Genomic DNA, 26750 nt, shown 5'->3' on the forward strand with positions numbered 1-26750 from the left:
TAGTTGTTGCCAATTGATTGGAACGCTATACTTCATTTTGATGTCAAGTTCATAAAAGGCAGCAAAAATATCTCTGTGGAATGTCAGTTTGAGAGGTACAGAACCTCCAGTATAATTTTGTAGCTCCCAAGAGATGTTGCGGTGACTATATTACCGCCACTGGCAGTCATGACCGAATTAAAATTTCATGTGACCGTTGAGTCATAGTAATCTCCTTTTATCCACTCTGGACATGCGCTGGTTGTACCCAACTCACTCACAACCATCAGGTCGCTAATGGCCTGGTACTCTGGGCTCTATTGTCCCTCTAACCACTCTGACATCAATGCAAATGCGTTCAAAAATCACATCAAAACAGTATTATGCTTTTAAAACGTACCTCACTGTGAATGATCAATTCGAAGAAAGAAGTTAAACAGCAGGTTGAAACTGAGTGGAAAACATGGTCGTTGAGGATGTTGTTTCAAAGCCTAACACACCGAAATGGACAGCGCTTTCTAAGGTTGATCATTAATTCAAAACCCCATATGCATATTAGAGCTTATGCATAGGTCTATGAGCCCAAGCCCGAAAACAAAAACTGAATTAAAATAATGATTGTGCCGTTATACAATACATAGCCTACTGCATTTTACGCATTTAAGATGTATTTGGTACATAATTGTCGAGCAGCCTATACTACAAAATGAAATAAATTCTAGTAATCACCTTTGAGTGTGGACAGTATTATTATGCATACTGGATGGACTGGTTACCTTATGCTACACTCCAAAACGTTCTATCCATGAGTCTGGGAGAAAACATTTAGGCCTAGGCGATGCTGTTGGTTCATTGATTATGCAGGGTGGCGAAGCCTACAATTATAGTACATTTTTATTGGATTTTGAATAGCCTAGGGCGTTTTTTTATATTTTCATAATGAATCGGCTGACATTACTTTTAGCTACAGAATATATCTCACCACCGTGCATTTCCATCTCCTCCTCTCTCTCCTTCATTCCTTTCGCCAGGACTCAGAGAGATGGGTGTTCAATTTCATGAAATATGTTTTGTTGTGAAAACATGTTACTATCGATGTCCCCAAACAGATTTCACTTGGTTTCCCAAATTAAGCACTGGGTAGCTGCAGGAACAGGGTTGGAGAGCCCATGGCATACAGAGTTTGGCGCAAAAATATTAACCTATCGTTTAGCAAGAAGCTGCATCATCCTCACAGTGGTTGATGTGAAGCATGATTGAAAAACGAACCCGTGGGAAAGCGGCCTCCATTCGCTATTCAAGTGCATACTGATGACATGTATTTTTCCCCCTGCCCAGTTCCTCCCCATTTGTTAAATGGCCATTCTAAATCGAAACAAATTTTACATATTAGTAAAGACAAGATTAGATTGTGAATAGTGAAAATATGATCACTTGACGAGAGGCAAGGAATAGAGAGCAAGCTTTTTTTGCGACTTTCAAATCATCAATAGCCTATAGTCAAATCATGTTTTGTTTTGATTTGTAAGACATTCTAGTTGTAAATAATGCAAACCTTAAAGTTGCCAAATAACTCTAAATCTAGCACACAGTGACTTTTTCCACATTTGTTATATTATAGCTTTAATCTAAAATTGATTAAATTAATATTTTTCTGAAACAATCTACACACAATACCCCATAATGACAACATGAAAACAGGTTTTTAGAAATTTTAGCAAATGTATTACAAATAAAAAAGCAGAAACACCTTATTTACATAAGTATTTAGACCCTTTGCTATGAGACTCGAAATTGAGCTCAGGTGCATCCTGTTTCCATTGATCATCCTTGAGATGTTTCTAAAACTAGAGCTCCAAGACAGGATTGTGTCGAGGCACAAGAGTACCAAAAAATGTCTGCAGCATTGAAGGTCCTCAAGAACACAGTGGCCTCCATCATTCTTAAATGGAAGAAGTTTGGAACCACCAAGACTCTTCCTAGAGCTGGCCGCCCGACCAAACTGAGCAATCGAGGGAGAAGGCCCTTGGTCAGGGAGGCGACCAAGAACCCGATGGTCACTGACAAAGCTCCAGAGTTCCTCTAAGGAAATGGGAGAAGCTTCCAGAAGGACAACCATCTCTGCAGCACTCCACCAATCAAGCCTTTATGGTAGAGTGGCCAGACAGATGCCACTCCTCAGTAAAAGGCACCCGACAGCCCGCTTGGAGTTTGCCAAAAAGTACCTAAAAACTCTCAGACCATGAGCAACAAGATTCTCTGGTCTGAAGAAACCAAGATTGAACTCATTGGCCTGAATGCCAAGTATCACGTCTGGAGAAAACCTGGCACCATCCCTACAGTGAAGCATGGTGGTGGCATCATCATGATGTTTTTCAGCAGCAGGGACTGGGAGACTAGTCAGGATCAAGGGAAAGATGAACGGAGCAAAGTACAGAGAGACGCCTTATGAAAGCCTGCTCCAGAGCGCTCAGGAACTCAGACTGGGGCGAAGGTTCACCTTCCAACAGGACAATGACCCTAAGCACACAGCTAAGACAATGCAGAAGTGGCTTCGGGACAAGTCTCTGAATGTCCTTGAGTGGCTCAGCCAGAGCCCGGACTTGAACCCGATCGAACATCTCTGGAGAGACCTGAAAACAGCTGTGCAGCGACGCTCCCCAACCAACCTGACAGATCTCGAGAGAATCTGCAGAGAACGGGAGAAACTCCCCAAATACAGGTGTGCCAAGCTTGTAGCGTCATACCCAAGAAGACTCGGGGCTGTAATCGCTGCCAAAGGTGCTTCAACAAAGTTCTGAGTAAAGGGTCTGAATACTTATGTAAATGTGATATTTCAGTTGTTTATTTTGAATACATTTGCAAACAATGCTTTGTCATTATGGGGTATTGTTTGTAGATTGATGAGAAGAAAAAAAAAACAATTTCATCCATTTTAGAATAAGGCTGTAACGTAACAAAAAGTGGAATAAGTCAAGGGGTCTGAATACTTTCCCAGTGCCCTGTATAGGACCTGTTCAAATGATCACTTTAACACTCAACATCGCCACTTCATATGCGCACTCGCTCAGAAATGGGAAAAATATCGTTTCTGTTTTATTCAGCTAAGTTCAATTATATTCTTCTTACTTAAAATCCTATAATATAAAATAATGGAATGGGACTTAAAAGCATTTCTTATCTACTAAATTAACAAGCCAACAGCCAGATAACATACTCATATTAAATTGTCTGTCTAATGGTGTGCCCCAGGGCTCTGTACTTGGTCCCCTCTTATTCACTATTTCTATAAATAATTTAGACAAAAATGTGAAAAATGCGCAACTTCACTTTTATGCTGGTGATACTGTTATTTATTGTTGTGTCTCATCTCTCACAAAAGCTTTCCAGAACTTGCAAACTGCTTTTTATACTGTTCAACATACCTTGAGTCAATTGAAGCTTATCCTCAATACTGACAAAACTAAACTAATGGTGCTTTCTAAAGCAAGAAATAGATGACTGGAACGAACTACAAAAATCTCTAAAACTGGAAACACTTATCTCCCTCACTTGCTTTAAGCACCAGCTGTCAGAGCAGCTCACAGATTACTGCACCTGTACATAGCCCATCTATAATTTAGCCCAAACAACTACCTCTTCCCCTACTGTATTTATTTATTTATTTTGCTCCTTTGCACCCCATTATTTCTATTTTTACTTTGCACTTTCTTCCAATGCAAATCTACCCTTCCAGTGTTTTACTTGCTATATTGTATTTACTTCGCCACCATGGCCTTTACCTCCCTTATCTCACCTCATTTGCTCACATTGTATAGACTTATTTTTCTACTGTATTATTGACTGTATGTTTGTTTTACTCCATGTGTAACTCTGTGTTGTTGTATGTGTCAAACTGCTTTGCTTTATCTTGGCCAGGTCGCAATTGTAAATGAGAACTTGTTCTCAACTTGCCTACCTGGTTAAATAAAGGTGAAATAAATTTACTTTTAAAAAAAAATCTCTGAACCTTTCACCTATTACTACCTGTCAGGGCAATGAGATTGAGACTGTAAGCGCATATAAATATCTTGGAATTTTAATTGATTACGGCTCTCTTTTAAATTGCATATTCAACATATTACAAAACAAATTAAGCTGAAGTTGGGATTTTATTTTAGGAATAAGGCCTGTTTTTATTTTGAAGCCAGAAGGAGGCTAGTATCAGCTACATTTATGCCTTTACTAGCCTATGGGGATATTTTATATATGAATTCTTCCCCTCAGTGTTTGAGATCAATTGACACCCTTTACCATGACGCATTGAGATTTATTTGAAACTGCAAAACCCTTACGCACCACTGCACTTTGCATACCAGGGTTGGCTGGCCTTCTCTAGTCACTCGTAGGCTCACTCACCTGTATACTTTTATTTACAATGCCATTTTGGGTTTACTACCATTTTATTTGGGCATTTTTATTGTTCAGAAATGTGGTGGGTACTCTCTTCGTTCGCAGGACTTTATCCAGCTAACTGCTCCAAATTTCCGAACTAAATTTGGTAAAAGGGCTTTTATGTACTCTGCGCCATCTGCTTGGAACGCCTTACCAAATACTTTTAAACTGGAAGAACTTTGTCCCGATTGGTGTTTTTAAATCACTGATGAAGGATTTTGAGACTGATTCCCTGACCTGTCAATGTTTTTAATTTTCTGTTTTATGATTTTGTTATACTCTTGTGAATTCTATGGTTTTTACAAGATTACTTGTAGTTTTTCATGCTGTCTGTCTGTAATTGTGTAATGACTTGGTGCTGCCTATCTTGGCCAGGACGCTCTTGAAAAAGAGATTTCCAATCTGAATGAGCCCTTCCTGGAAAAAAATTATAATTCTCAACTCATATTCTGTTCTTCTGAAAAAAATGATCTTCATATCATGTTTCTTTAGACCTGCCTAAAATAAATAATGGCTTTATTGTGATGGTGTATATTAAAATGGATTTATTTGACTTTTTTAAATGTAGATGTTCCAAAGGCGTGCATCAGCGGTTTGTATGCATGGAGATGCTGAACATGTTTATGTTAATTAACTGTCAATTACCATGAGACTGGCTGACAAAATTTCATGACCGCCACAGCCCTAGCTCCTGCCCAGCTTTGCTGGTGTCCAGAGGGCTACTGCTCAGTCCTCCACTCTGGATGGACATACTGCTAGAGGTCACTCTCCTCTGCCAGACCTGTGGAAGACTCCACCGTGATTTTAAGGGAAGCCAGTCGTGTTACTACATCTTCTTCTCCTTCAGCGTCAGTGAAGTCGAAGCCAGTGTACCCCTCCTCCTCCACACAATAGCTGATAAACCTGAACAAACAGACAGTGTTGAGTGAGCTAAAAAAAAATTATAATAATAATAATCCAAACCCACTTACAGTCATGCGTACATACATTTTACATATGGGTGGCCTCAGGAATTGAACCCACAATCCTGGCATTGAAAGCACCATGCTCTACCAACTGATCCATACATATAGCAACTGTAACTAGGAGTTGTCCTGGATTCTTTAATCTACTTTGGTATGTAAGAAAAGAGAAGAAGAGAGCACCAATATGTGTATGTGGCGGTGGAGGGTTCCAAAAGGGTTCTGCAGCTGTCCCCATGGGATAACCCTTTTTGGTGTGAGCAGAACTATTTTGGGTTCCATGTAGAACCCTCTGTGGAAAGGGTTCTACATGGAACCCAAAAGAGTTCTACCTGGAACCAAAAGGAGCTCTTAAAAGGGTTGTCCTATGGAGACAGCCGAAGAACCCTTTTTGGTTCTAGATAGCACCTTTTTTCCGAAGAGTGTAGTGGGAAAGAAATGAGAGAGGGTGGCCCTTGTGTCTGGTGACTTGCTGACGCCAGCACAGCGTGATGATTCGATCACAATTTATGGCATTGTCCAGGTTTGGATGGCCGTATGTTTGCATATCACAGGAGTGAAACACACCTTCGCCATTGGCTTTTTCCAGGGCGGGACCTTCCCATGAAGCCCTGGGGATTACTGACGGAGGTGTGAAGACTGATGAAACTTGACAAAATGAATGTTACTGTGAACTAAATTGTCATGTTTCAATTGTTTCAAGAGTTCATAAAGAGCTGTGAATGTTGATATGCCTTATTGTACTGTACATGTTATGGATTCATTTTTTCCCCAGAGTTGCTGTGTTAAAGTGTTGGCCGGGAGCCGGTCAGTTCAAAGTGGGAGCAGCCAAGATTGTGCGCTCCTATTATTGTGTTGATTAGACTAGAGAATGTGTGTGAATTGTTATGCTTTTGGTTAATTGTTTTGGCAAAGCAGAGTGATGGAAATTAAACAATGGGGGTTATTGAAGTGGAGTTCTGTCCTGGTTAGGACAAAAAAAAGAGTTGCTTCGTTCAGGGAGTCATTGTAAAACAATTTCATACTTTGTATGCCATAGTGGTGTATTTGTTATGCTTAATAATGTTGTATCTTTTTAAATGTAAGACTTCTGGTGTGTACTCTTTGATAATTGTATTCTTATTACATAACTGTAATTGTTACGAATTCCTTGCTGGTGACCGTCATCAGCACCTCCTGCACACTCCATTCCCCATCCCCCATGACCGGAGCCTGAGAGTCTAGGGGGTACCATAAACCTGTCTCTTAAACTCTCCCTGACCCTGATAGGTTTCTAGGGAGGTTACTAGGGGGCCGGACATCCGCCAAATCCTTATGACTATACAGGACACACAATATGTACGGTAGTCCTCATATTTCAGAGTAATATTTTTCTCAATTATTCTTTGATGTAATGGTCTAATGGTACATTTTTATTTACACTACACACAGCCTATGCTTGGGTTGTAACTTTACATCTCTGCGCTAAGCTTGACTCAATGCTGGAACTTTGATGGCTAGAATTAGCTCATAGTGTCTGGACATTGTTAATTGCATAACGGTTATCTTAGACACGTGTAATTATAGTTAATGGGACAGGTGATGCAAGACTAACTTTCTTGCTGGACTTATGCTTAAGGCCTATTGCATTTATTCACGTGATTATGGAGTCAGATTGAATTATTATATTACAATCATATTCCTCCTACACTAATTGTCATCCTCAGTAGACAGAGTGGATTCATACCATGCTACAGAGGATAGTTAACATTCTCCTCACGTTAACTTTCCTTGGCCCTTGGGAAAACAAAGGTCTTACCGCTCCCAAGTTGGGTCCTTGTTGAGGATAACAGGGTTTCCCACCACTATCAGCAGAGCCTTGGCTCTGGTCATGGCCACATTGAACCTCTGTAGAGAAGAGAGGACATGGTGGGGTCAGCTGAGTTGCACAGAAAGACGAGACATACAGTACCACTCAAAAGTATGGACACACCTACTCATTCCAGGGTGTTTCTTTATTTTTACTATTTTCTGCATTGTAGAATAATAGTGAAGACATCAAAACTACAAAATAACACATATGGAATCATGTAGTAACCATCAAAATATATTTTACATGTGATATTCTATATGTGAGATTTTATACGTCAGCCAATCAGTTGTGTTGTGACAAGGTAGGGGTGGTATACAGAAGATAGCCCTATTTGGTAAAAGACCAAGTCCATATTATGGCAAGAACAGCTCAAATAAGCAAAGAGAAACAACAGTCCATCATTTCTTTAAGATACGAAGGTCAGTCAATACGGAACATTTCATGAACTTTGAAAGAGCAGTCGCAAAAACCATCAAATGCTATGATGAAACTGGCTCTCGTGAAGACCGCCACAGGAAAGGAAGACCCAGAGTTACCTCTGCTGCAGAGCATAAGTTCATTAATTACCACCCTCAGAAATTGCAGCCAAATAAATGCTTCAGAGTTCAAGTAACAGACACATCTCAACATCAACTGTTCAGAGGAGACTGTGTGAATCAGTACTTCATGGTCAAATGTCTGCAAAGAAACCACTACTAAAGGGCACCAATAAGAAGAGACTTGCTTGAGCCAAGAAACACGAGCAATGAACATTAGACCGGTGGAAATCTGTCCTTTGGTCTGATGAGTCCAAATGTGAGATTTTTGGTTGAAACCGCCGTGTCTTTGTGAGATGCAGAGTAGATGACCGGATGACCTCCGCATGTGTAGTTCCCACCGTGAAGCATGGAGGAGGAGGTGTGATGATGCTTTGCTGGTGACACTGTCAGTGATTTATTTAGAATTCAAGGCACACTTAACCAGCATGGCTACCACAGCATTCTGCAGCAACACACCATCCCATCTGGTTTGAGCTTAGAGGGACTATCATTTGTTTTTCAACAGGACAATGACTCAACACACTTCCAGGCTGTGTAAGGGCTTTTTGACCAAGTAGGATAGCAATGGAGTGCTGCATCAGATGACCTGGCCTCCACAATCACCCGACCTCAAACCAATTGAGATGGTTTGGGATGAGTTGGACCGCAGATTGAAGGAAAAGCAGCCAAAATGTGCTCAACATGTGTGGGAACTCCTTCAAGACTGTTGGAAAAGCATTCCAGGTGAAGATGGTTGAAAGAATGCCAAGTGTGCAAAGCTGTCATCATGGCAAAGGTTGCTATTTTGAAGAATCTAAAATATATTTTGATTTGTTTAACACTATTTTGGTTACTACATGGTTCCATATGTGTTATTTCATAGTTTTGATGTTTTCAATATTATTCTACAATGTAGAAAATAGTAAAATTAAAGAAAAAAACGTGACTGGTACTGTACTTAAAGTGGACTGGAAACACCTTAGGAAGTAAATCTTAGCAAAGATTTATTCAATCCACTAATACTAAACATGTTCATTTAACATAAAAAATCTCTATATTTAGTATTTTGATCGACGACAAGGTTTATTTCAGCTATGGACAGAGCCATTTTAAATTGCCATAGTAACGACTGACGCTAGCGCTTCACTGGCAGGAATCAGTAAATTGTCTATGGTATTGAGTTTTCACGCTGAGCCCTCTAGTTGGTGTTTCAGGCGGCATGTCCCTGCTATTAGTGCTACGAGAACGAACTCTCTGATCTGGGGCAACGATCGGCTCAAACATGAACGGCTTCACTAGGTTTATTGGCTCCCTAAGTAACGTTATTTCATCCTCTGCCATAAACTCATTCTCAGACTTGGAGCTACTCTCTATAAATTCAGCCATTTTTGGGAGTTCCAAAATGTTATCTCCTGCCAGTGATGTAAAAATGGCGATTTACAGTTGCAGTTAGCTGGTGTTCTAAATCCTAGTGTTTCACTGCAGGACATGGTGAAAAGCTAATACTTTCTCTTGGGTCTAGTACACAGAAAATTAGCCAGTGTTAAATCAACACTGAGAGTGTTAAATGTAACACTGGTCCAGTGTCTATATGGGTCCACACTTTTCAGTGTTAAATTAACATATTGATAAGTGTAAAGCATTATTTGCATATTTCCCAGAGTGCCTTGCCTTTCGAGTGAATTGTAGAATTACCACCCATGACTGTATTTGTTGCATTCATCCATTTTCATTCCTGTTGCATTCACCAAGTAAGATCCTAAGCAAATATGTAATCATTAAAATGGAATTCTTTAAGACAATACATGTATTTCATAAGGCCTTATGTTGAAGGCCTAGTCACATTATGCTGGCTTGCAATGTAATGTGTCATTCCTATTGGAATCCAGCCAGAGTGGGGATATCCATCAATTTGAATATTTATTCACCCGAAACTTGCATTCAGAATGACTGCCAGATTTGGGAAGAGTAAGAAAGGAGACTACCTAAAGCATCTAAACAGGAATTACCTTTTCAGTAACGGGTGTAATTAGTCCAACTAACATATTGGATTAGTTGAGAAAAATGTATGTTATTTATATTTGAGTAGCATAAGATTAGTTAATCAGTCAATATACATGCAAAAACATAAATATTGAAACAAAATTATATAAAAATCAACCTGCAATAGAGCATGCTGGGAAATATGATAATGATGCCCTATTACACTATTATTTATGAATACACACAACGTACACATGCGGGCACAAAACGCACGCATGTGGGCACACACAGACATCATATAGAGTAAGCTTGAGTAAAAGGTAAGTGCTAGGAAAGACCTTCTCGTTAGTGAGGAAGCCAATGTTAAAGTCTTGGTCCATCTTGACGTAGTTGATGCTGCTGCGGACGGTAGAGACCATGATGATCTTTCTCTCCTGTCCCTGGAACTCCTCCACTGAACCCACCTGAAACAACAACATGCTTCATCAACACTTAAAGCTTCAATATGTAACTTTTTGGGTGACTTGACCAAATTCACATAGAAATGTCAATTATAGATATGTCCTTTTCATTGAAAGAAAGTCTACGAAGCTGTAGATCTGTTCTATGTGCTCTATTTCTTTGCTTCCCGTTCTTAAGTTTAGTTTAAGCTTCAAACAGCTGAAAATACAATATTTTTGGTTATTGAAAATATATTTCACAGCGGATTAGATGGTACAATGTGTTTTGTCACATAAACTGAAATTAGGTGAACAATTAGAATTTTAGCAACCAGGAAATGGCGGAGCGATTCCTGCATATTGCACCTTTAACGCCTTATCTAAACAAAGGCCTCAGGTTGTAAGACTGATGTATAACACAGGACTCACCTTGAGCTCCCTGATGTCCTTCCATTGACTCAACTCTTTGACAAAATTCAGAGCTTTTTGGATTTTCTCAACCTGTTAAAAACAGCAGATTAACTTTGGTAAAACTCCTGCACATCAGGTATAGTTAATGATGGGTGCTTTAACTCCATGGATGACGTCTCACCTGTTTCCTATAGGGAGCGATGATGCCAATGTCTTTAGGGGATAGTTTGGGCAGGCCCTTCTTGCCCTGGGTCTTCATCAACTTGGTGAGGTAGTCCACCAGGACCTCAATCTCTGACACGTTGAAGAAGGACGGACTGTTGCCTTCTCTCTCATCCTTTCCCAACACTCCATGGAATATCAGTGGGAACCCCTACACAGAAGGACCACAGGAATGCAAACAAAACTGGAGACATTTCCACCACCCACACAATCCCAACTTAACCCATGATTAACATTCAGCTTTCTGCAACATGGCCACTCATATTTTATTTTTAAATATTCATTAACAAATCAGGAGAAACAGCAGTCCACATAGACCTGTTGCTGCATGTTTGAGAAAGAGGGAGATGCTTTTTTAAATATGCTGCTACTAATGTTAATGGGGATTCAGGAATAGCTCTGTGGTCAGAGGGGAGCAGCCATGCCTCAGACAGACAGACAGGCACGCGCTGACATTATAATTACTGAGCTGCCTGAGGAGAAGAGACCCTGGCGAGGTGTAACAACACTCACTCACACACCTAACAAACCTCAAATCAGAATAATGTTCAGTAGGCACTAAACGGAAGAAAACGTTTCAATCAGAGATGGTGCTAGCAGAACCTGCACAAAAGGAACACTGTCACACCTCCTTGGGCAGATGCTCCCAGTTGCAGTAGGTTTCACGATCCCACTGGTCTGCAAACACCTGCAGCTCCTTCTCATAGAAGAGCTCATTGGGAATCTTCAGAATGGCAGGGTGGGACCTGGGGAGGAAGAGAAGAAAGGAAGAGGGGAAAGAAAATAGTTAAGGTAGATGAGCTCAGAACTATTTAATCAAACGATGTTACAAAAGAGCAACACTGGAAAGAACAGGATGGAAGAAATCCCAGCGCTGCTACCTGTAGTTGCGAAGGAGCTTGGTCACAAAGCGACTGTCAAAGTGTCCAAATTCTCCATCCTTCTGATACAGTGGGTTGTCTTTCATCAGTCTCTCTAGCAAAGAAATCCCTGGGATACACAAAAGTTGATCTTATAGTCATGGGTGAAAGAAGAATTCATTTCTTCCCAGTACGGGACGTTCGATATGCACACAAGCTTGTGTGTGTGCCCCCCAACAATTCTGGGCTTAATCATAGAATGACATATAGAACCCCTATTAATTCAATAGGATCTCTGTTGGCATAGTCGTAAAGATCTGTCATTTAACTTATAAAATGTATTACCTTTCACTGTGGCATAAACACAACCAGTCATAATGGTTTAATCTGATTGTCAAACAATCACTTCAAAGGGCTCCTTTACTAGGCTACCCGTACATGTTCATCCACTAGCAACATATTTCCAGCCTCCAAACAGTGGTGAATGGAAAGAGACATCGGTTACACAGAAAAGAGTCATGACATTTGGCAAATGTAATTAGGGCAGAATTTATGCGTACCCTGCTGTCCACGCGCGTCTCGGTGTCGGCCACTCGCCTCTGCCTTGACAAAATGTCAGTGTTCTCGTCGAACGACATCACATTTCGGTGCGTAGGTTCTCTCACCCGTTTTCAAGTTCATTTTTCATGCAGTAATGATAAAAAGTGGTGTAATAGCCTAGTTTTCTTTTGTTTTAATTATTGTGATAGGCTCGTGTTTTACCAGTATGGCGTACCGCCACTATTTATTTTGCTGGGACGCCGCACCAGACCGGACCGCCTTACTTTCACCCCCGCTTATAGTACATGGAGCTTGCTGATATTCCAGCTACGAGACATGACAGAAATGGGGATTGTTTATTGACAATAGTCATTGGGTATGATTCATTGATTGCGTATTAGAGCCTACCCATTCCATACTGCAGGGCCAGGGGGGATCGTAAGATGGGTCCTAGCTGCTGAGGGTCTCCAGCCAATACCAGCTGGCCCTCCTCTGGATGGAGCAGGCCTGTGGATACAAGAGACAGCCATTGGCTACTGGATAGTAGCAAGACAATATGGTCATGTTGACTAGGGCCAAAACTGGATGAAGCGTTTTGAAATATAGTGAAATAGGTGCAACAGGAGTTTATCCAATACGATGACCGATTTTCGTTATCTGTTACAGAACGTTTTGCTGAGTTGTTCCCTACTGACCACAAGCCAGGCCTATGGTGTACAATCTAATATAGGGCTCACACATTGAGCAGTTATTATCCATCTCACCTGCGATCCCAATGATGCTCTCTGGCTCCACTGCTTGACCCGACTCATCTATGAACACATGGGTGAAGTGACCGACTGGGATGCCGCCGGACACAAGCCTAGGAAAGGAACACCAACACACAGTGGTTAAACAGAGAGACTTCTTCAGGAATAAGGATATATTTGGTGTAAAACTGTAATAATCTGTAAGTACAATGTAACAACCTTTAGTAATTACACACTGCAAATCGGTTCTTACAGCAGTATAAAACCATTCAGCCTTTCTACTGTAAAAATGAGCTGTACCGTCCTGCTGTCACCAGTGTGGTGATGATGACCTTGTAGCCCATCAAAACCTCCTTTGTGGGAAACACAAAGCTGTCCTGGCTCGCGTCCCAGTTACAATGTTTCTGGAACGCCGAAGAACGCAGAGAGGGAGAGTCATTGGAAAGGACACACAGTGAAATGTCAGTGAGTATAAAAATCTGTTGAGACTTGTATTCTCAATGTATTTTATTTGTTTAACCTTTTTTCACCATGCAAGTGGCCTACAACCTCATGTAATATGTGTGAACCTCACCAGGAGGTTTTGGGGCACAGTGCTGAGGGGTCTGCTGCTGGCGTAGAGACGGTAGACACAGTGAGGGTCCATGTGACCCAGCAGCCTCTCACACAACAGGTCTGATGCACTGTTAGATGGGGCACATGCCAGGATGTGGCACAGAGGATCCACTCTGTTCAGCTGAAACACAGGCATAACGTTTAACACTAGAACCGCCAAGAAGGTCAATCTGACCGTTTTCAAACTTCGTAAATTCAATAAATTTATTTCAATAAAAACCTTGAACCCACCTGTCCCTGACTTTTCCTAAATATGTGTATTTTACACTCTAGCAGTACTTTGAGAAAACTAAACTCAGCAAAAAAAAGAAACATCCCTTTTTCAGGACCCTGTCTTTCAAAGATAATTCATAAAAATCCAAATAACTTCAGATTTAAAGAGTTTAAACACTGTTTCCCATGCTTGTTCAATGAACCATAAACAATGAATGAACATGCACCTGTGGAACGGTCGTTAAGACACTAACAGCTTACAGACGGTAGGCAATTAAGGTCACACGAAAACTTAGGACACTAAAGAGGCCTTTCTACTGACTCTGAAAAACACTAAAAGAAAGATGCCCAGAGTCCCTGCTCATCTGCATGAACGTGCCTTAGGCATGCTGCAAGGAGGCATGAGGACTGCAGATGTGGCCAGGGCAATGAATTGCATTGTCCGTACTGTGAGACGCCTAAGACAGCGCTACAGGGAGACAGGACGAACAGCTGATCGTCCTCGCACATCACACCTGCGGGACAGGTACAGGATGGCAACAACAACTGCCTGAGTTAGACCAGGAACGCACAATCCCTCCATCAGCGCTCAGACTGTCCGCAATAGGCTGAGAGAGGCTGGACTGAGGGCTTGTAGGCTGTTGTAAGGCAGGTCCTCACCAGACATCACCGGCAACAACGTTGCCTATAGGCACAATCCCACCATCGCTGGACCAGACAGGACTGGTAAAAAGTGCTCTTCTCTGACGAGTCGTGGTTGTGTCTCACCAGGGGTGATGGTCGGATTCGCGTTTATCGGCAAAGGAATGAGCGTTACACCAAGGCCTGTACTCTGGAGCGGGATCGACTTGGAGGTGGATGGTGTATCACAGCATCATCGAACTGAGCTTGTTGTCATTACAGGCAATCTCAACGCTGTGCGTTACAGGGAAGACATCCTCCTCCCTCACGTGGTAACCTTCCTGCAGGCTCATCCTGACATGACCTTCCAGCATGACAATGCCACCAGCCATACTGCTCGTTCTGTGCGTGATTTCCTGCAAGACAGGAATGTCAGTGTTCTGCCATGGCCAGCGAAGAGCCCGGATCTCAATCCCATTGAGCACGTCTGGGACCTGTTGGATCGGTGGGTGAGGGCTAGGGCCATTCCCCCCAGAAATGTCCGGGAACTTGCAGGTTCTTTGGTGGAAGAGTGGGGTAACATCTCACAGCAAGAACTGGCAAATCTGGTGCAGTCCATGAGGAGATGCACTGCAGTACTTAATGCAACTGGTGGCCACACCAGATAGTAACTGTTACTTTGTTCAGGGACAACACCCCCTTTGTTCAGGGACACATTATTTATTTTCTGTTAGTCACATGTCTGTGGAACTTGTTCAGTTTATGTGTCAGTTGTTGAATCTTGTTATGTTCCTACAAATATTTACACATGTTAAATTTGCTGAAAATAAGCGCAGTTGACAGTGAGAGGAAGTTTCTTTTTTTGCTGAGTTTATAATAAAATACAAAAACTTTGAACATTTCTACCTCAAAGCGGCTAGGACGGTCAAAATGACCATATGCATATTTAACAGTAGAATAGCCAGCCTCCACGAGTAAAAATAGCTGCCAGCCGAATAAATCCATTTAATATACACAATCACAAAGAAAACATTAATATTTTGTTTAGGAAGGTCATAAAAAACATGATACTAAGACAATTTATTTTAAAAATACTTGTATTTTTGTATTTATCTGTGCTTAGTAGCCGAGGCTATTAGGCTGCACAATGCCAATTAAATCAAATCAAATGTTATTTGTCACATGCGCCGAATAAAACAGATGTAGACCTTACTGTAAAATGCTTACTTACCAGCCATTAACCAACAATGCAATATTTAAGAAAATATTTAGTAAATAAACAAAAGTAAAAAATGAAAAACACAATAAAATAACAAATGAGGCTATAAACAGGGGGTACCGGTACCGAGTCAATGTGGGGGAGTACAGGTTAGTCGAGGTAATTTGTACATGTAGGTAGGGGTAAATATGTGTGAATATGCATAGATAATAAACAGCGAGTAGCAGCAGTGTAAAAACAAACGGGGGGGTTACAATCTCATGTTCAGCAGTCTTATGGCTTGGGGGGTAGAAGCTGTTATGGAGCCTTTTGAACTTAGACTTGGAGCTCCGGTACCGCTTGCCGTGCGGTAGCAGAAAGAACAGCCTATGACTAGGGTGACAGGAGTCTTTGACAATTTTATGGGCCTTCCTCTGACACCGCCTAGTATATAGGTCCTGGATGGCAGGAACCTTGGCTCCAGTGATGTACTGGGCCGTACGCACTACGGTCGGATGCCGAGCAGTTGCCATACCAGTTGCCATACCAGGCGGTGATTAAACCGGTCAGGATGCTCTCGATGGTGCAGCTGTAGAACGTTTTGAGGATCTCGGGAACCATGCCAAGGGGGAAAAGGCGTTGTCGGGCCCTCTTCACAACTTTCTTGGTGTGTTTGGACCATGATCGTTTGTTGGTGATGTGGACACCAAGGAACTTGAAACTCTCGACCCGCTGCACCATCGATGTGAATGGGGGCGTGTTCGGACCTCCTTTTCCTGTAATCCATGATCATCTCCTTTGTCTTGCTCACGTTGAGGGAGCGGTTGTTGTCCTGACCTCCTCCCTATAGGCTGTCTCATCGTTTTCTGTGATCAGGTCTACCACTGTTGTGTCGTCAGCAGTTGTGCTTGGCCACACAATTGTGGGTGAACAGGGAGTACAGAGGGGACTAAGCACGCACCCCTGAGGGTGTTGAGGATCAGCGTGGCTGATGTGTTGTTGCCTACCCTTACCACCTGGGGGCGGCCGTCAGGAAGTCCAGGATCCAGTTGCAGAGGGAGGTGTTCAGTCCCAGGGTCCTTAGCTTAGTCATGAGCTTTGTGGGCACTATGATGTTGAACGCTGAGCTGTAGTCAATGAACAGCATTCTCACATAGGTGTTCCTTTCGACCAGGTGGGAAAGGGCAGTGTGGAGTGTGATTGAGATTGCGTCATGTGTGGGGCGGTATGCGAATTAGAGTGGGTCTAGGGTTTCCGGGATGATGGTGTTGATGTGAGCCATGACCAGCCTTTCAAAGCACTCCATGGCTACCGACGCGAGTGCTACAGGGCGATAGTCATTTAGGCAGGTTACCTTCGCTTTCTTGGGCACAGGGACTATGGTGGTCTGCTTGAAACATGTAGGTATTACAGACTTGGTCAGGGAAACGTTGAAAATGACAGTGAAGACACTTGCCAGTTGGCCCGCGCATGCTCTGAGTACACGTCCTTCTGGCCCCGCATCCTTGTGAATGTTGACCTGTTTAAAGGTCTTGCTCCCGAGTGGCGCAGTGGTCTAAGACATCTTAGTGCCCTGAGGAGTCACTACAGACACCCTGGTTCGATTCCAGGCTGTATCACAACCGGCCGTGTTTGTGAGTCCCATAGGTCGGCGCACAATTGGCCCAGCATCGTCCGGGTTTGGCCGGTGTAGGCCGTCATTGTAAATAAGAATTCGTTCTTAACTGACTTGCCTAGTTAAATAAAGGCAAACAAAAAAACAGGCTACAGAGAGCATGATCACACAGTCGTCCAGACAGCTGGTGCTCTCATGCATGCTTCAACGTTGCTTGCCTCGATGCGAGTATAAAAGGCATTTAGCCCTTCTGGTAGACTTGCATCACTGGGCAGCTCGCAGCTGGCTTTCCCTTTGTAGTCCATAATAGTTTTCAAGCCCTGCCACATCCGACAAGTGTCAGAGCCGGTGTAGTAGGATTCAATCTTACTCCTGTATAGACGCTTTGCCTGTTTGATGGTTTGTCTGAGGGCATAGCAGGATTTCTTGTAGGTATACGGATTAGTCTCCTGCTCCTTGACAGCGGCAGCTCTAGCCTTTAGCTCGGTGCAGATGTTGCCTGTTATCAATTGCTTCTGGTTGGGATATGTACGTATGGTCACTGTGGGGATGACGTCGTCAATGCACTTATTGATGAAGCCGGTGACTGAGGTGGTATACTCAATGCCATTGGATGAATCCCGGAACATGTTCCAGTCTGTGCTAGCAAAACAGTCCTGTGGCGTAGCATCCGTGTCATCTGACCACCCCCACCCCTCGTCTTACCGGACGTTGCCGTTCTGTCCTGCCGATGCACGGAAATCCCAGCCAACTGTATATTATCCGTGTCGTCGTTTAGCCACGACTCAGTGAAACAAAAGATATTACCGTTTTTAATGTCCCGTTGGTAGGATAGTCTCGAACGGAGCTCATCCAGTTTATTCTCCAGTGATTGCACGTTGGGCAATATAACTGATGGTAGAGGCAGGTTGCACACTTGTTGACAAATTCTCACAAGGCCCCCTATTTTCTTCATGTGAATGACGGGGATTTGGGCCTTGTCCGGTAGCAACATTATATCCTTTGATCAGAGTCATTAAAGAAAAATCTTTGTCCAGTTCGAGGTGAGTGTTCACTGTTATGATATCCAGAAGCTCTGTTCGGTCATAAGAGAATCAACATTATGTACAAAATAAGTTACAAACAATGCGAGAAAAAAAAACACAAAATAGCACAATTGGTTTGGAGGCAATAAAACAGCAGCCTTCCCCTCTAGCGCCGTTCTTCAAAAATCTACATGTAGCAGACATCACATGCTTATAATTCCCTGCCCTACCACACAGTCAACACTGAGTATACCAAACATTAGGAACACCTTCCTAATATTGGGTTGCACCCCCCCCTTTTGCCCTCAGAACAGCCTCAATTTGTCGGGGCATGGACTCTACAAGGTGTCGAAAGCATTCCACAGGGATTCTGGTCCAGTTTGACTCCAATGTTTCCCACAGTTGTGCCAAATTGGCTGGATGTCCTCTGGATGGTGGACCATTCTTGATACACATGGGAAACTGTGTGTATCTTGACACAAACCGATGCGCCTGGCACCTACTACCATACCCTGTTCAAAGGCACTTAAATGTTTTGTCTTACCCCTTCACCCTCAATAAGGGATCATAGCTTTCACCTGGATTCACTTGGTTAGTCTACACCATGGAAAGAGCAGGTGTTCTTAATGTTTTGTATATTCAGTGTATATTTTACAGTAAGAATATAACAGAATAAAACATAAATTCTATGTTTTCCAAATGGCTATCGCTGATTGTCGCCAGTACTCACATGAGGAACACGTGGAGCCACAATAATTATAGGAAATAGTTATGTTTTGAAAAAGAGCCCATCCACACAATTTTGAGAGCTTATTGGCAAAACCAGGTCTATTAGAAACCTTACAATCTGCTCTTTCCAATAGGGTATAGCAAATCAAAACCTCTGGCCTTCATGGACCTTTGTAGGATGATTTGACCCATCAGACTATTGTCAATTTAATTTTGTCTTTAGGCTACATCTATTATTATACTGTACGTGCGAACATTTTTCAATATAGTTTAGGTGTAGTTTGGATGGGCCATTAACTGGGCAGGCAACTCATGTCTTACAGTCAGAAGATACATTATCGTCTTATTTTAGTATTTACAGTCTATGCGCTTCTGGATCAATATATACATTTTCAGACTTATTACAATTTACATTTAGTGTCCTGAGGTTTCTTATGACATATTTTAACATAGTAAATGCATTCGTTTTGCAATTGATAATTTATTATGGAATATTTACACGATTGAAAGATCAACAGTCAGAATGAATTCCAGCACTCTGAATTTAAGACAGGTTTGGGGGGGAACATATTGTTTCTATTGTTTTTATGTAGTGCTATGTTATGCTATTTACATGTAATGTTACATATGGTATATAGAATATGAGTGCTCCACTGCCCCATCAAAGCGAGCGAAGACGAAATGGTAAATATTAAAACACATCATAGAAGATGTATGCAATATGTTATACTTTATTTTTGTGTGATGGAAGGAGTTTATACCTGGTTCATGGCTTCAACTAGAGTGATAGTCTTGCCGGTCCCTGGAGGGCCAAACACCAGGTAAGGAGCAGGCTTTGAGGCCCCAGACACGATGCGCTGGATGGCTGCATGTTGTTCCGGGTTGTTCTCCAGCTGACGATTAAACATGCTGGAGAAATGTGGAGGAAACATTGGACCATTGTTACTACAATGTCATATCAGACGTGTGAACCTGTATTCTCCAATCAAAAATATGTTTAAAAAGAAGATAGTGGAGACAGAAGGAGATAACGATCACTTAGATCACATGCCAGGCTTATCTGCTGTCATCAACTGTTTCCACTCAAACGGTTTGATCCGGAATAGGAAAATATGTTCTTGCATGTCAAGTACACACTGAACCGAAGAAATGGAGCCACTAAACTACGAGAAGGTATGTGGTGTAGAAACCAGATATGGGCCCCGCCAACTTGACACAGACAGAGCTGCCAGTTGCATCCTCTATTTGAATAAAACTCCTTGGGGAAATGTCTTGCTATCTTGTGATAAGCGTGGGACTTTTTAGGCTAACAAAAGGCAGACCGTCTAGATTTCAAACTCATTAATGAGGTCTAGTCACTGACATGAAAGCAAGAGGCCGGAGGGAACAAAATTGGAAATATGAGAGGAGCAATTCACAATCTACGTTTTGAAATGTCATTGCGAAAACTCCTTCTTACAAAATTGCATTATATAATGGGAATCACACCAACGCTTCAGTCCGTTAACCTTCCTCTGAGAGAGATATTCATTCCTTCACACCTACAGTTTGTCATTTGGTATGAAATGTCATTGTAACACTTTAGATGAAGTTGCTCTCGTACTTGTGTAGCGACACTATAATTACCGCAGATACATAATCGTAATTGGTTTGTGATTCCATACTAATGGAGTTGAACGGTTCTTGGTATTACATGAGTGTTACAAGAAACCGTCTCTATTCCTGTTGTATAATGACACAACCATCTACCCACAACAACAGAGCAAAGCCAGTGTGAGTGCTTTGCTATTGGCTGGAAGGGGGGGATCCAGACCTGAGTTTGGGCATGGGGGTAGTCCGGACTCCAGAGCCCGATGGGAAGAGCACCTCGTCCATCTGGTGCTTCTCTGCCAGGTCCACCGCCCGGTGCTGAAGCTTCAGGGGGAAACGGTTGATGGTGAACTCCACGTCAAACTTCGTGTTACTGATGAAGCTCTGCACCAGCCTGAGAGGCAGGGAGGGGGTTGGGAAGTATCCTACAGATCATTGCATTGTAACATTATGGGGGGGTCTCTCGCTTACCTCTTTGAGAAGCCCAGCTTGACTCTTTCTAGCTCCACTCTGTGAACGTAACCTGTGTACACTGTGATGGGTTGGACCTTGTCTTCAGACTTGGCCACCTTCAGGCAGTCTCCCCTAAGGACAGACGGCCTATTCTCTGCCACACCCGGGACCTGGTGAATATCATGGAGAAAGACACTCAGCATACTTAGGGTTAGAGTGATATTTAGAGTCAGTGATCGTACCCATTCATTTTGGGTTGGATCTAAACAAAACAGAGCACGAAATGGGAACTCATTACACAACTTTGAGGTAAAAAAAAAAAAAGACTCAATTTAGTTAGGAATGAACTATCACTTTAAGTCATCATTGTCCACTCTGATCATTGTCCTCTCTCTCTACATCTGCATTGCTTGCTGTTTGGGGTTTTAGGCTGGGTTTCTGTATAGCACTTTGTGACATCAGCTGATGTAAGAAGGGCTTTATAAATACATTTGATTGATTGATTGACGACTGCAGACATACAGTACATTATGGCCTTTTGCCTTTTCTTACTTGTAGAACCAGGAGTCTTCTGTTGTCCATGTCCTGAGTCATGGTTTGGTTATGGAGGTCGTATTTCTTGATGTCCACCTCCATCTGGATCTCCTCCAGGTGCAGCAGGAGGTGGAAGCGATGGTGGTAGTTCCTCATCTTCAGAGGGCATTTAAGGAGGTTTCTGGGAAGAACATAGACAGAGACAAGACAGAATTGTCAATGAGAATGACCTTCAAATACAGAAGATATCAGTCTGGGGAGGATGGGGTCTAGGCAGCCTCTGAGGATCAAGTTATTGATCCCAGCAGACAGGCAGGCAGCACACTGACCTCACAGATGAGAGCTTCTGTCTGGCTGTAGGTGAAAGGTACTCAGAGTCCTCCAGTCTCTGTTTAGCCAGGTCCTTCAGATAAAAGGGATACTTATAGTCTCTGAGTTTCACTAGCATTTTCAGAGGCTGGACAACAGATCTGCCGTGACAAATGAGAACGATTAAATGTAACATTTGACTATAAGGAATATTATTATCAAGCCACATAAACAATATGAAAAGAAAGCTCATTAGAATTAGAACAAAGTATGTACAGTATATGACTATTGATGAAAATGGGTAAACAAATGGGTATCACTTTGTCTTACTGTACCTTTCAGGGGGCTCTCCCTCAACTATCACCGTGTCCACAGGCTTGTATGGCGCCACTTGATAAGGCTTGAAGGGAGCGAAAGGCCCCAGCTCCACAGCTAAGTGAGTCCTGGCTGATGCCTCCATCTCCCTCACTATGCAGAAGGGCTTAGAGGAGCCTGGAGGGTCTGACTCCGTGCAGAACTCAAAGTACATGGTGGCAGGGAAATGGCCATAATGATGCAGCCAATAGTGAACCTCTACATCATAGCTTTCCCCTGTGAAAAACAACAGAACACATACCCAGGCAGGGTTTAATGGAGAGTGTGTGAGGGCAAACTCACTGGAAGTTCCTTTATTTTAAGGTGTTCTATTGTTAGCAAAACCAAATGTATTCAGACAATTTTAACAGTGCATTGAGACAGATGGTGCTCGTCTTTTTCTCACCTGGACATAGGAAGAGCGGACAGGCCCGAGTCACTCTCCTCTTGTCCATCAGTGTAAAACAGCGGATCCTGTGCAGAGCTGTGTAATAGGTGAAATACACACAGCTCGCTCCGTTGTTAGAAATGTAGAACTTGACTACAAACATTTCCTGCAGGCGCTCCACGCTGAACGTGACCTTACCATTGGTCATCCCAGGATCTGAAGTGATCTCAATGCCGCCCTTGTCAGAGGTCAACTCTGCCCTGAGAGAGAGAGAGAAAGAGAAGAGAGGGAGAGAGAGGGGAGGACATACCAGTCAAACCACAGAAGATCATCATCTACATGATCACCATTCAATCTAGATAGGACATGGACCAACTGCTGCAACTAATCTAATGTCTATCTTGTTGTCATATCTGACTGGTCACCAACCAGTCTTATACAGTAGGAGCTCACACAATATCTCACCTGTTCACCTTTAGGCTTTGGAGGATTTCTTTAGCAAGCCTCTTCTTGGGTGTCAACACAGTGTCAACAGGGGTAGCGGAAGAGGAAGAGGATGGGAGGAGAGGAGAGAAAGGCTCTGGGGCTCCTCTATTTTCCTGAGGTGTGATATTGTGCTGTTGTTGACGTACTGAAGGTCTCCTCCACTGGTCACAGTAGTACACACGGACCTGTCATACCAGAGACCAGGAAGAAGATATTGTCTAAGGCAGTGGTTCCCAAACCTTTAATAGTCCCGTACGCCTCCAAACATTCAACCTCCAGCTGCGTACCCCCTCTAGCACCAGGGTCAGCGCACTCTCAAATGTTGTTTGTTTGCCATCATTGTAAGCCTGCCACACACACACACTATACGATAAATGTATTAAACATAAGAATGAGTGTGAGTTTTTGTCACAACCCGGCTCGTGGGAAGTGACAAAGAGCTCTTATAGGACCAGGGCACAGATAATAATATAATAATAATCAATACTTTTGCTCTTTATTTAACTATCTTACATATAAAACCTTATTTGTTCATCGAACATTGTGAATAACTCACCACAGGATAATGAGAAGGTTGTGCTCGAAAGGATGCACATAACTCTAATGTTGGGTTGTATTGGAGATAGTCTCAGTCTTAAATCATTTTCCACACACAGTCTGTGCCTGTATTTAGTTTTTTTATGCTAGTGAGGGCCGAGAATCCACTCTCACATACTGTAGGTACGTGGTTGCAAAGGGCATCAGTGTCTTAACAGTGCGATTTGCCAAGGCAGGACACTCTGAGCGCAGCCCAGTCCAGAAATCTGGCAGTGGGTTCTGATTAAATTCAATTTTCACAGAACCACTTGTTGCAATTTCAATGAGGCTCATTTGTTCAGATATCGGTAAGTGGACTGGAGGCAGGGCATGATAGGGATAACAAATCCAGTTTGTGTCATCCGTTTCGGAAAAGTACCTGCATAATTGCAGAAAATACACAAGAGTTCAGGGGCCTTGCTTTAACAAAGTTTACCATTTTCACTGTAGTGTCCAAAACATCTTTCAAGCAGTCCGGCATTACCTTGGCAGCAAGAGCCTCTCGGTGGATACTGCAGTGCACCCAAGTGGCGTCGGGACAAACTGCTTGCACGCTCTTTACCACTCCACTATGTCTCCCTGTCATGGCTTTTGCACCATAAGTACAGATACCAACACATCTTGACCACCAAAGTCCATTTGATGTCACAAAGCTGTCCAGTACTTTAAACATATCCTCTCCTGTTGTCCGGGTTTCCAGTAGTTTGCAGAAGAGCATCTCTTCCTTAATTGACCCCCCATAAACGTAACGGACATATACCAGGAGCTGTGCCAGGCTCGCCACGTCTGTTGACTCATCCAGCTGGAACGCATATAATTCACTGGCTTGTATGCGAAGCAGTAATTGTTTCAAAACATCTCCTGCCATGTCACTGATGCGTCGTGAAAAGTGTTGTTTGCAGTGGCGGTTCTAGACCATTTCAACTGGGGGGGCCAAGCTGGGGCCAGTTGTACTGTTAAAGGGGCCAGTTACATTAGACGTTATTGTTGTCATATCGTTTTCTTCACTGCATTGCAGGCATTAGCAGGCAAAAGACCATGTTCATAATCATTAGTGTTCCGCGTTGCCACTGTCTAATAACGGATGTAAAAAAAGAACGATAGCAAAAATGTATGTAAAAATTATTTCATACACCACATTTAGGGGGGCCACAAGGGGGTCCCCCAGAACCGCCCCTGGTTGTTTGATGAAAGCATTGTCTGTATAATTTGTGGGGCCTTTTCCCCTAGCATTGTCCCAGAATTAAGTGCTCCACAATAGTATGGGGCTTGCCTGTCCTAGCCACTTGGTAGCTCAAAATATAAGATGCTTCTAGCCCCTTTTAATTCATGGTATCTGTTGCTTTGAACATTTTCTTTTTCACTATTGAAATATCTTACTACTCGAAAGTCATCTTAATTCTCGCTCAAAAAACTCCCATGGCTTATTTTTCAAATTGGCATGCTTGGTTTCTAAAGTCTTCGCAAGAGTGAAGGTTTCATTGAGTTGTGCGATAGTACTTTTGCACTGTGACTGAGGAAAGACACTACTCCCAATATAAGTGAACCCCATATCAATGTAGTCATCATATTTGCGCCTCTTCGATGGTCCAACGTCCCTGTCTGTTGTTCTGTGCTTTCCCGGTTAAGGGCTGCGTCAGAATCACAACTGTCAGTGTCCATCGGCTGCATCAGATTCACAACTGTCAGTGTCCATGTTAGCTGGGCTAACAACTGTAGAATTACTGATGCTAGCATTGGATGTGCTCGTGGAAGCAGAACAACTTGTGTCACCGACAGCTGCATGTGTAGTACTGCTGGTAGTAGCAGTACTACCAGTAAAGCTGGTATGTGTCTCTATAGACGCGGGCCTTACAATTTTTTTTAGCCATTTATCCATTTTCGAGCAAACGGAATGAGCAGCAGCTATGTTCGGCTACATACGGAGCGTTTGTGGAATTCCCGCGAGAGAGTAACGGTAAATGTGATTGGATGTTAATTATTTGACGAACCTGTATTTGACATTGTGTTGTTATTTCACTGAACACTAGATGGTTTAATTTTATTTTTGGCAGTTAAACGAGGCTACTCAGGCGAGAAAAAAACCTCACCCAAATGTATAGCCCTGTTGGAAAATATAAATGGACTATTTGAAAATGTGAAAAAATTTAATTAAATTAAATTGGGTTTGGGAATACCTGGTCTAGGGCATATCCACAAGGGTTATTGAGCTCTGTGTATTACCTGACAAGCACATACCCCATTTGCCGATCAATCATCTGTTTCACTTGTCTTCCCTTTGGCCAAACATTGAGTGGTGCCTTAGTTTGAGGCTGAGCCTCACATCAAGAACACAATAACTACAGTAGAATAGAGCTGATCAGGTTTGCAAAGTGCAATAATGTATTATTACCTGGGGTTTGACATTAAAATATAATTTCCCCTGTCGTATGCGGACTTTGTTGAATTTCAGCAGGGCATATAGAACGTTGGAAAAGTGGGGGTCTTTCATTCCTTCCCTGAAAAACAAAACCATGTAGTCATATTTCAGCTGTCTGACTGAAGCATACCGTGTACTATTTGGCCGTCTATGACAGGTCAGGTGTCACAGTTAGTCAGCCTTTGAAAACCAATCCTTTTCATTACCTGCATTTGAATTCTATGTTGTAAATGTCACGAAGTTCTTTTCTATCCGACATAGTTGATTTCCTCTCTCCGAGGAATTCTATGAAGTCCAATCCGGATTTGAGCGAGTCCATGAGCGACGGCATGTTGCAACGTAACAACGATTGATAGTGTTTTGAATAATGATTGTATTGCAGACAGTGGAAACAAATTAAAGGTATTGGCAACCCCCTATTCGCTTTTCGGCGCCGTGTGTTCACGTGTGCATTCAGTAAATACTGTTTCAGCGTTTCAGGGACATATCTGCAAAGTGCTGACTGAGAGCAGGAACGAAAAGTAGTTTGAAACCAAATTTTCACAGAATATGAATGTGTAAATTATGTAGTATTCATATTAAATCACATTGTACCTTTATTTGATACATGTTAGATAAATATACTCATGATAAAAAGAGAAGTCTTTACGTTAACATAAATTAATGATAGTCCCT

The 26750-nt window shown here is 42.5% G+C and overlaps 1 protein-coding gene across 1 annotated transcript; it reads right to left on the reverse strand.

Annotated features, from left to right (window-relative positions):
* Positions 1-4232: 4232 nt before the first annotated feature.
* mov10a (Mov10 RNA helicase a) lies at positions 4233-26531 on the reverse strand. The gene is made up of 21 exons (XM_014166115.2): positions 26282-26531; positions 26049-26154; positions 23060-23265; positions 22613-22854; positions 22188-22443; positions 21873-22013; positions 21562-21724; positions 21028-21179; positions 20780-20950; positions 19728-19875; positions 13525-13686; positions 13251-13354; positions 12966-13063; positions 12610-12708; positions 11683-11791; positions 11430-11547; positions 10761-10952; positions 10598-10669; positions 10067-10192; positions 7174-7262; positions 4233-5316 (listed from the first exon to the last, which is right to left on the reverse strand). The coding sequence occupies exons 1-21, from the start codon at positions 26404-26406 to the stop codon at positions 5169-5171; spliced, it is 3027 nt and encodes a 1008-aa protein (XP_014021590.2). The 5' UTR covers positions 26407-26531; the 3' UTR covers positions 4233-5168.
* Positions 26532-26750: the final 219 nt, after the last annotated feature.

The sequence above is a fragment of the Salmo salar genome, chromosome ssa22 (genome assembly GCF_905237065.1).
Source record: "Salmo salar chromosome ssa22, Ssal_v3.1, whole genome shotgun sequence".
Taxonomy (NCBI): Eukaryota; Metazoa; Chordata; class Actinopteri; order Salmoniformes; family Salmonidae; genus Salmo; species Salmo salar.

Bases quoted from the DNA above. Each gene is read 5' to 3' on its own strand.
- mov10a (XM_014166115.2), bottom strand. From the start codon at position 26,406: ATGCCGTCGCTCATGGACTCGCTCAAATCCGGATTGGACTTCATAGAA. The intron at 26,155-26,281 runs GTAATGAAAAGG...TTTGTTTTTCAG, and splicing joins AACATAGAATTCAAATGCAG to GGAAGGAATGAAAGACCCCC. The intron at 13,355-13,524 runs GTGAGGTTCACA...TCGGCGTTCCAG, and splicing joins CTGTGCCCCAAAACCTCCTG to AAACATTGTAACTGGGACGC.